The 11,171-nt window shown below is 52.7% G+C and overlaps 1 protein-coding gene across 1 annotated transcript in view; it reads right to left on the bottom strand.

Moving 5' to 3' along the window:
- Window positions 1–11,012, bottom strand: part of CHAF1A (chromatin assembly factor 1 subunit A) — a 23,015-nt gene extending 12,003 nt beyond the window's left edge. The window contains exons 1-3 of the mRNA XM_004714364.2: window positions 10,937–11,012; window positions 8,197–8,247; window positions 5,914–6,692 (exon numbers count right to left, since the gene is read on the bottom strand). Of these exons, the coding sequence (XP_004714421.2) occupies window positions 5,914–6,692; window positions 8,197–8,247; window positions 10,937–11,012 (906 nt within the window). The remainder of the gene's footprint in view (window positions 1–5,913; window positions 6,693–8,196; window positions 8,248–10,936) is intronic.
- Window positions 11,013–11,171: the final 159 nt, after the last annotated feature.

The raw sequence follows: 11,171 nt of genomic DNA, 5'->3' as shown, positions 1-11,171 counted from the left end.
GCTGACGCTGCAGAGACAGACCTCCAGGCCTTTCTGTGCAGGCATCCCCGTGAAAGGCTCAGGGTGTCTACCTGCTCAGCTTGTGGCAGATAACCCCATGGGGCTAAGGATGGGGCTCTCTGGCCAGGCCCAGGGGACAGACGCAAGAAGGTGTGGCAGGGTGGAGAAAGCCCAAACAGGACGAACCACATGACGGGTGAGGGGGCAGGAGGGCTGTGTGTGCTCCCATGGGCAAGCAATCCTGCTCACCAGGCAGCCAGAGGAGGCTGGGCATGGTGGTTGTCTGCAAAGGCCACAGGAGCGCCCACCAGCAAATGACTGCAGGGGGAAGGCTTTCTTTGTACATGTGGCCTTTCTAGCCCAGGGCTGTCAGTTCTACTAGAGGATTTGCTGGGCCACAGCCACACAAAGGGATCCAACAACTTCCTACACAAATAAGGTGCGCAAAACCCTCAGGAAGTGTGGTCAGCCCACTATGCCAATGGGCTACGTAAAACCACCCAACAAGGTTGAGTGGCTAGCTTACCAGCAGCCAACCGAACACAGCGTGCATGTGCGTGTGCATAGGGGAGAGAAACTGAAGACTGTGGTGGCCAACAGAGCAATAGATGGATGCCGAGGCACGAGGCCAGAACCCAGCAGTCTGCGCGGCTGGCCTGTGGCTGCCCCAGCGTGAAAGCATGAGAGCAAGCCAAATGATGTGCTGGATCCCGTCCTGTTCTGTGCCTCGTAAGTTAATCCATACCCTCCGCTGGAGCCTGACAAAGACTCATATGGAGCGATTCTGACTCACAGCAACCTGGCAGGACAGAGTGGGGTGCCCCATAAGGTTTCCAAGGCTATCCATGTTCCTGGAGGCAGACGGCCACATCCTTAGCAACCGAGCTCTTGAACCTGTGCCACCACTTCCACAGAAGCCCCAGCACCCCGAGTACTGGCCACTGCACAGCATGAATGATCAGGAGCATGGAGAGCGAGCTGGGTCAGAATGGGTGGATGCATGTCTGACAACACACCCCACCCAGACGTTCAAGGACACTGGATACTGCTGGGTTGAGAGGATGACATACATGGTAGGGCTCCCACCCCCAAGAAGCATGGAGCAGCCATTCCCTCCCAGCACAGGCAGGGGCAAGAGGTCAGCTGAGAGGCCTGGTCCTATAGACCCAGCCTAAGAAAGTGCCTCTTCCTGCCCTCCCAGTCATAGGGAGACAGGGCAGAGGGGCTGGAACATAGATTTTAAACACAGAAAACCAAACACTTGCATCATTTATATTAATGTGTCCTGGTGGCACAACAGTTGAGCACTCAGTTGCCAACCAAAAGGCTGGCCGTTCATTCACACCCCCCCAGTGACTCCTCGGGAGAAGACTGGACAATCTGCTCCCCTAAAGATTAAAAAGAACTCAAACTCACTGCCACGGAGTCAATGTCAACTCGCAACGACCCTGGAGGGCAGGGCAGACCTGCCTCTGTGTTTCCCAAACTGTAATGCTTTGTAGGAGTAGACATCTGTATCTTTCTCCTGCAGAACAGCTGGTGGTTTCCAACTGCGGACCTCACGCTTAGCAATCCAAGGCCTGGAAAACCCCATAGGCCAGGCGTCCTCAAACTATGGCCCGTGGGCCACATGTGGTCCGCCGAGGATATTTATCCAGCCCGCCGGTGTTTTTGTCCAGTTTGCTTCTTCACTTCAAAATAAGATATTTGCAGTGTGCATAGGAATTTGTTCACAGTGTTTTTTTAAACTATAGTCCGGCCCTCCAACGGGTCTGAGGGACAGTGAACTGGCCCCGTTTTAAAACTTTTGAGGACCCTTGCCATAAGCAGTTCTACTCTGTCCTGGAGGGTGGTTAAGAATTATAAAGGACTGCCGACCCCCATCATCTTAATCATCATCTAAATGATATGGGAGAGTGTCTGGGCAACCCAGAGTCATGTGGTTCAGAGGCAGCCCTCAAGCCCAGCAGCATGCCTGTGTTACGCAGAGGGCCCAAAGCACTCAAATTGCTGCTTGTAAGGAAGCTCAAGAACCATTTCAATCCCCAATTCCTACCCCATTTGGAAAGACCCTCCAGTGTTAACCACTTCAGCTGTTCCAACGGCCCCTCAAAGCAGGTGTTGCCAACTCAGCACTCCTCCAAGCCAAACCATCCCGCCCACCCAGAGTACTTCTCTAAGAAAATGGAACATGGTCTAGGACATCCCAGAATCCCAGAGGGAGCCCTGCTGAGCTCCCACCTGGCTCTCAAGGCCACAAACTGCCGCCACTCAAGTACAAACGCCAGCACTAGCAGCTGTGATGAAACCCACAAGCAAGTTTCCCTGCAATCTGGAAGGGAAGGGTGGGTAATGACAGAACAAATGCACCCCCAACGTGGCAAAGATCCGAAGAAACAAGAAATGCGGCTGGGGAAACAGCTGCAACCCCGAATGAGAGTACAATGAGCTGCTCCCCGTGGTTCTCTAGGCTGCCATCTTTACACTTGCTCTTAGTCAGAAGGCTGGGAAGCAACAGGCTGTCCTATTTAGAGGAGCACATCGTCAGGTCTTTCTTCCGCGGAGCTGCTGGATGGGTTCTGAGTAGCAGAGCGCGTCATTGCTGTACGCACAGGCTTGGGTGCCCGCTACAGAGCAGGACATCAGCCCAGAGGATTGGTGGCCCACCTAAACTTGGCAGCACCTAGCCTGAGACCAGAAGAACTACCTGGTGCCCCTCTGCCACTCCCAACTGCTCTGGTCTGGGACACAATAGATGGTCCCGGACAGAAAGGGGAAAAGTATGTAGAGCGAAGCTCAAGTTCCTAAAGCCCAGACCTCAGGAATCCATAGAGACGGACGGAAGGATCCCCTGTGACTTTCGGCCGAGACAACCCCTTAACCGGGAACTGAGCCACTCTGGAAGTCTCCTTTCAGGCAAGTCACAGACTGGCTTAACGGTCAGCATTTCCCCTATAGCAAAGACAAGAAGGATGGAGGATGGGAGAGGGAGGGCAGATGCAAAGAAATACCATATCTGTACACAAATGTATGCATCATGGTATACATACATCTGTACATAACGATATGTGAGTTTAACTCCTCCCGTTCTGACTCCCCCTCTGTTGCTCCAGGTGAATCAAGGCCAATTGTGGTCTTGCTTGGGTTAGCACGTCCATTAGTTCCCTATGCCAGCTATGTAAGCTTTATCTGGATGGGTCACGGATATGCAGTATATGTGCCTACACACAATACGAATCTGACACATTGCCAAATATGTAACTAGTGTCGTGGGATAATATGTATAAAAATTGTCCAATGGGAACCTGATCTGCTGTGTAAACTTGTATCTACAGTGAGAGATTTTTTTAAATACAGAAAGACAGTGAGCTGCTGTCGAGTCAGTTCTGATCCATGGCAACCCTGTGCACAGCAGAAGGAAACACTGCGGTCCTGTGCCATCCTCACCGTCGCTGATGCCGGAGCCCATGGCTGCAGCGTCTGTGTCCGTCCATCCTATCAAGGGCCTTCCTCTTCTTCGCTGCCCTTCCCCGTTACTGAGCATGTCCTTCTCCAGGGACTGGTCTCCCCTGACAACGTGTCCAAAGTATGCAAGTCTTTGCCTCTCAGGAGCACTTTGGCCATTTTTCTTCCACGACAGATCGTTTTGTCCTTTTAGCTATCAATATTCTTCTCCAGCAACACAATTCAAATGCATCAATTCTTCAGTCTTCTTTATTCAAGAGCTACCTTTCATATGCACATGAGGTAATGGAACCTACTATGGCTTGGGTCAGGTGCACCTTCGTGCTCAAGATAACATCCTTACTTGTCAATATTCTGAAGGTCTTGTGTAGCAGATTTACCTCATGCAACTCGTCCCTTGACGGCTGCTTCCATGGGCATTGATTGTGGATCTAAGCAAGACAAAATCCTTGACAATTACCACTTGTCTGTCAGTTTGTTGCCCTGTGTGGCTTGTGTTTCTGTAATGTTGGAAGTTATGTCGTTGGTATTCCAAATGCCAGCAGGGTCACCCAAAGTGAACAGGTTTTCAGCAGAGCTTCCAGACTGAGGCAATGAGAAGATGGTGTAAATGGTTAACAAAGAGCCAAACACTGGCGGTTTGAATTCACCCAGCAGCAACTGGCAATGCAAGAAAGGCCTGGCAACCTGACTTCTGAGAAACCAGCCATGACAAAGCCTGTGGAGGGCAGGTCTACTCTGTCCCATGCAGGGCTGCCAGGACAGGAGCCACCTTGAAGCAGGGCACCTCTGGTGATAGACAAGGGCACAAGTAGAAGAGCTGAGCCTGTGAGTGGAGCTGGCATCTTGTAGCTGGGCTCTCCAGCAGGGCCTGTACACCCAGCAGACCAGGGTACACCCCGCCCACTCATCTGGAGCAGCAAGGGAAAGAGGGTACGTACGGGATGTGTGGTTAATCACTTCCACAAACCACGAGACCAGAAGAAACTGGATGGTGGCCAGCTATGATAGCTGGAAATTTTGATTAAAGATGCTAAAGAGTCTGGATCAAACGAGGGAAAGTGTACAGCAGAATTTCAATTTCTCATGCAATTCAGACTTTTGGAGCCATGGAAGGGAGCTGAACTCCCTCAATGATTGCCCAGAGAGCGCTATTAAATGCCAAACTAAAAAGAGCCCCTGAAGTCTCCTTTAGGCCAAACTAGCTTCATTAGCCAAGCACGTCTGCCCAGAGCACGGACAACTATCTGGGAGGGATCAAAGGGACAACAGCAGCACAAAAGAGAAGACAGAAGCCCCAGGGGACAGTTCTTTTCTCAGGGAGCTTCCCAGGGAGGAATGGCTTCGCATGTCAAAGCCCATCACCAGTGTCGGAACTGGATATGGAGAAGCTTTGAAGTGATTTGCATTTCACTTGTATAATCTCAACAGTGGGTACAAAAAGCAAGCCTCCGACTGCAGGGAGCTAGAGGGCTGGCCAGAGGAGATCTGGTAGTCAATTTTGAGCAACTGCAAAGTAGAAGGGGAGCCCTGGTGGCGTAATGGGCTACACATTCAAAACAACCAGCTGCTCTGTAGGAGAGGAGGGTGTCTGCTCTCATGAACACTTAGGCCTCAGAAACCCTCAAAGGCAGTTCTGCCGTTATGGGGTCTCGCTTCGTTGGGATTGACTCAAAGGCAGCAAATTCAGTTTTGCTCTCCTTTTAACCAATGCTGGGGAGGGAGGTTGCCAGCCTGCCCCTCTGCCCCCCCACCCACCCACTCTGTCAGAAAACCCATTGTGAAGAAGCGAAAGTGTCAGACACAACTGGGGGTTCATTCCCAATGGTCTTCTCCACCAAGGTCTGGAGGTGACGTATGCGCTTCTGAAGGGCAGTTTCAACCTGCCCCACAACTCCACAGAAGCCAAGGCATGGCGGCCTGCTTCTGAGGAGACTACAACCAAGGACTTGTGTCCGGCGAGATGGCCCACTGGGCAGACAGCCAGCCTACACAGACCCTCTACCACAAAGACACCAGAGACCAGGTGAAACAGCATGGAGGCAAATCCTGGAACTTTGAGCAGGAGCTGAACCCACCCTCCTGACCTCCACCCCAGCTTGAGCTAGCATGATCAAACAAGATCTAAAGGGCCACCTTTGAATCCCCTCTCCCGACAGCTCCATGCACGAAGGGCCAGTCAGGCCCACTTCCAGGAAGATTAGAGTACAGGAAGCCCTGCGGGGAGTTCTACTTTGTCGCCTGAGTGGGAATAGCAACAGCTCCCCTCAGACCCTCACCACCTGCTGGTCACCAGGCCACACAGCCACATAGGGAAGTACTTTCTGGGATCAGAAAGGCATCTGTCTACCTCAGAAGTACCAAAACCTTGTTTCTGGTCCCATGAGCCACCTGGCTGGTGTGGGGCCCAGTGCATACACAACGTGAGGGGAAGTGGATAATACTCACTCTGCCGGTAGGTGTGGGGGCAGGGCAGGGGCCACCGATACAGGGTCTCCTAGAAGCAGGTGGCCCCTCGGGGGAACTGACAGTAGAGCTCGAACTCAGAGAGGAGTGGCTGAGGACAGAGTCTTCTTCGGGACAAGAACCCAGCCCCTCGTTCGCCCAGGGCACTCCGGTCACCAGGATATCCTGCAAGACCACCACGGGCACCTTCCCTTGGAACAGGATGCCCCCTGCCTGCCTCCAACCTGGCTGCTGTCCCCTTTGGGGGCATGTGCTCTGGCCAGCTGTCAGTTTGGGGCAGCCCTCCAGCCTGTCTGCAGGCCTCTTGCTGTCCCGGGAGTCAGGCTCCTGTGCAGGGAAGGGCAGGTCAGGGAGGGGCCCTTCTGGAGACGCCAACTTGTCCTGGCCTTCACCTTGGCCTTCCTCCTGCAACCCGTTAAGCGCTGCCCGGGGTGGCGAGGCTTTGGGACTGTGCTCAATGAGGTCCATGGGGCTGTCTGCCTGCTCACTTGAGTCCTCTGTCAGGTCAATGAGGACAGTGGGCACGCTGGGGTTGCTCCGGCATCTGATCAAGAAGTTATCTAAAGGGCCCTTGCCGTTGACAAGTTCTGGTCGCAGTTTGATCTCTGCAGCTTCATGGCAGTCGCTCTCCAAGGGGTCCGGAGAGTCATCGGGGTCAGGGGCTTTATTCTGCAACACACTCGGGGGGCTTCTTCCGTCATCTAAGCCATCATCTGATCTCTCCTTAGGGACAAGACTCAGGCGCTTGAAAGGCAGGCGAGCTGAAAGAAGCGAGAGGGAAGGAGGCCCACTTGTTAGCAAAGGTGTCAAGACATGAGTCAGGTGCCCTGGTGGTTAAGCTCCAGTCTCTGAACAGAGAGGCCAGTGGTTCAAAGCCACCTGGTGGCTTTTTGGAAGAAAGATGTGGTGATCTGCTTCCGTAGAGGCGGTAGGCCAGGAAGCTGTCCTGGAGCCAATTTTACTCAGTCGGTAGGAGTCAGAATCAACTCTCGGGCACCCAGCAATAACCTCGCAGTGCCTTCAGATGCCAGACCGCAGGCCTGGGGCAGCAACACCACTCAGGTTTAACAAGCAGCCACTCCTCACCAAGTGCCTATGTGGCATCCTAATTAAACATCAATGACATCCCAAAGCCCGACAAGCCTTTAGGGAGTGCTACCAGAACGTCAAGAGTCATTTTCTGCTCTATTTCAAGGGCTAATTTAGATTTCAAATCCATACCTGCAGTGGTGAAAGTCCTTTCTGAAGACAGCTGTCTCACTGGGGTGGCCAGGAGCCAAGTCAGCTCAGCAGTACTGAATGGGGACTGCATCTTTCTGTCCCTGGCACCCCAGCCTCAGGTATGGAAGGAGCACAGTAAAAGTGGAGACAATCTGGCACTGCCAGCCCAACAACTGTGGCTACCCCTCCAGTGCCCACGCTGATCAGGATGTCAGAACATTTCCACTAGCTTCTAACAATGCTCCAGGACAACTCAGAGCTATTGGGTCCTAAAACCACCTGAACCTTTAACCTCGGGAGAGGATGGTCCCTAGTGGGACTTCCACCAACACCAGTTACCTACAGGGAACTCTCAGGGAACTCGATACTCGAGCTTTGAAATCAGCAAGGATGAGGCTACTTACTGCAACCCAGCTCCTGCAAATGCAGTGGGGGTCACAACACTGCCTCTCGGGAGCGCCTCGCCATGTCTGGCCACATTTAGGGATGGGGTGGTGGCAAAAACTGAGGAGGCTACTGGTGACCAGGGATGTTACTAAACATCCTACAACACAAAGGACGGCTCCTGTAACAAAGAAGATCTGGCCCAAATTGTCACAGTGCCAAAGGAGGGCAACCCCACTGCTGAAGCAGTGATCTCTGGGTGTGTGGCTAGGCACGTCGTCCTGTGCCGTCGGGCTGCCTCCATCTCAGAGTGTTGCCCTGTGACAGGGCAGGGCTGTCCACCAGGGTTTCCTTGGCTGTGGTCTTCAGGGAAGCAGCTCACCAGCCCTTTCTCGTGGGTGAGTTGGAATAACCAGCCTCTGGATGTGCAGCCAAGCACTTAACTGTTGTCACCAGGGCACCTTGTGAGACCATCCACATAAAAAAGCGCTGCTCTAAGATTCTGCTGTAAGTGGCTATTGCTCCCTCCCCTGCAGCCCAGATTCTGTTCCCCAGGGTACCAATAAACGGCCTTTGTGCAAATGGAACTGAGGCGTGCACCAGGGATAGAAGTTCTCTTCCGGTAAGCAGTCACCCTTTAACCTGTCCCCAGAAAGTTACCTTGTATTAACTTCTTGACTGGAAAAGCTGGTCTGTCTTTGCAATCCATGGCTGTGGACAAAAAGTACAGAGGGTAAGTCAGTAAATAATGGCGGTAATGAAACCAGCAGAAGCTATTTTGCCCACCCCTCCACAGTTGGCCATGTCTGGAGATATTTGTAAATGTCACAAGTTGGGGTGGGAGAGAGTCTCAGGAGCCCAGGGATGCTGCTCAGCAGCCTTCAGTGCCCAGGATGCCCCACTTGAGGTGGCTCCACACCCCAAATTCACAGTGCCCAGGTGGGGAACCCCCATCCTAGACACCATCACATCTTTTCTTTGCCTGAAACATTACCATTTTTTTGTCTCCAACCCAATAGGATGTCAACTGTACACCTAGCACCAGGGCTGGCCCACAGCAGGTGGTTGACGGATGCAGGGACAGAGGAAGATAACGTGGGTTTGCCATGAGTCAGACTCGAATAGTTGGGTGCGACCCTAAAATATCCTCTTCCCATCCGCAACCCTCTGTGTATTGGAGTGAGGCAACTCAGTTTTAAAATACATCTTGACAGTGATAGAATTTAAAGCACTTTGAGCTTGTCGTGAAGGACCTGAAGTGCCGCCCAAAATTAAAATGGGACATGTTCCTGTACCCTGCCTCCTCCACAAAAAATCTCAAGAAAAGCAAAGAATACTCTCAAGTGGAGGCAGAAATGCCCCCAAATAGAAGCACGCCTTCAGAGTAGCAACTTCAAATAGTTTGGAGTAAGTTTAGAAGCTTGCACCTGCTAGAAAACCTGGATGGGAGGGAATCTAGTTATTTCGGGCAATCTACACATATTTTTGTAAAATATATGTGATTGTGAATATTTTAAAAAGGCTGACTGGGATTTTCTAAAAAAACAAGACACTCAAAACAAAGAAGCCATTGGTGAAACTGCTCCCCACCTCAGCTCGCAGATCACTGCCATGGGCATATTCCAAGGGAAAGACTACTTCTCCATTAGAGAAAAATAATAGATCCATGAACTTTTTCCCCTCTCTACTGATGAGCCACTTAAAAACCAATTTTCAGGTCACCCTCAGTGCAAAGTCCTGAGTCCCTGGCTTCCAGGCAAATGAACACAGCCACGACAGGGCCCAGGAAACCATCTCAGGTTAACATCCCAAGAGGTAGCGGCTGCTCCCAGTACCTTCACAGAAAGCGGCCATCTGCTCCTTTTTCTGTGATGCCACCCAGGTTATGCTTTGGGCTGCTAACTGCAGGGTCAGCAGTTTGAAGCCACCAGCCTCTCCAAGGGGACACATGGGGCTTTGTATTCGCGTAGAGTCCCAGTCCCAGAAACTCACAGTTCTACCCTGTCCTACAAGGCCGCTGCAAGTCGGCATTGACTCAGTGTCAGTGAGTGAAGTAGCGAGCATGATCACAGAAAGTGACGGTGTTCTTCGTTACTGCTCTTGAACCCCTAGTGGGTCAAAGAAAGACCACCACAGTTCCATGGTGGTCAGTGGCCCCACTTTGTATTCACTTTAAGTCTTCCACCAACACAGGGGTCTTCAAGTGTGAAAGGGCAGGGGTCAACTTGACACAATTTGGAGACATTGGTCACAACTCAGAGGGCAGGGAATGTGAGTAGCACCAGGGTGGGGACAGCCAGAGATGTTACTCAGCACCCAAAAGTGCACAGGCCGGTCCTTCCCCCCCCATGACAAGTTATCAGACCCCAAATAGGAACACAGGCCTGGTCTAAGGAAATGGGGCTGGAGGAGATTCTGTCCCCCAGGGACACTGAGTGACATCACAACATAAGGTGGGAAACCCTGGTGGTGTAGTGGCTACGAATTGGGCTGTTTGCTGCAAGAGCCACAGGTTCAAAACCACCAGCTGCTCCCAGGGAGAATGAGGCTTTCTACTCCTGTAAAGAATTACCATTCAAGTAGAAAGAAAATGTGTTGAAAATGATGATGGCAATAACTGTACAAATGTGCTTGACATGATGGGTGTATGAATTGTGATGAGTCGTACGAGGCCCCAATAAAATGATTTATAAAAAAGAGAAAATGATAATTACCATCTTGGAAACACACAGGGGCAGTTCTACTGTATCCTATAGGGGTCGCCATGAATTAGAATTGATCCCATGGCAGTACATTTGGTTTAGTGGTCATCAAGTAGTCATTGCACAGGGCAGCCTGACCCCAGAGAAGAAGCAGGCCCCAAAGGCCAGTGCCGGGTCAGCATCTTTTCTCACCCATCTAGTCCAGGGAGAGTTGCACCAATGTATACTTGGCAGCGCCAAGGGACATTGGTGGTTGTCACAATTCGGAGGGGGGTGCTATCGTCAATGAGTGAGTAGGGGGCGGATCAGTGAGAGTGCCAGACACCTTACTGTGCCCAGGCCAGCCCACCCCAGAGAAGGACTGGGCCACCATGCCAGTGGTGACCTGGGGGAGATCCTGCCACCCCACTTAGTGGCTGTCCCTTCCAGCCCCGAATTCTTTCAACCAAGCCCAAGTCACAGGGCAGCTACTACGCCTGCATTGTGCCAGGGGCTGGGGACCCAGCGGGGTGTCAGCGCGGGAGCCCGCAGTCTGGTCTTCCCCGGTCCATACCTTGGGGTGTGGGGGGGGCGACTACTGCTGGAGACCCTTCCCCAACAATGCGGAGAGGACACGAGCAATACCTCACACAACTGGCAGCATCCAGACGCCCGGGAGTCCCGGCTCCCTGACAGCCCCCGCCACCCCGGCCTCTCACCTGGGCCTGGCCCGACCGGCAGACGCGGCTGTTCTAGTCTCCGAGCCCGAAGAACTCCGGGCCTCAGTTTCCCCATCCGGTCCGAAGGTCCCCGCCAGGCTCGGGGATCCCAGTAGCACCCGGCAACTAGCCAAAGGCGGCCCCTCCGTCCCCCGGTGCCTCAGTTTCCCCTCTTCCATGGGTCACCCTCTAGTGCCCAGGAAGGGCCAAGTGACGCAAAGGCGGCGGAAAAAAA

This window comes from Echinops telfairi, unplaced genomic scaffold, assembly GCF_000313985.2.
Source record: "Echinops telfairi isolate 266 unplaced genomic scaffold, ASM31398v2 ScPeMD7_7459;HRSCAF=8497, whole genome shotgun sequence".
NCBI lineage: Eukaryota > Metazoa > Chordata > Mammalia > Afrosoricida > Tenrecidae > Echinops > Echinops telfairi.
The sequence above is the reverse complement of the archived record's forward strand: the minus strand, read 5'-3'. Positions and strand labels throughout refer to the sequence as shown.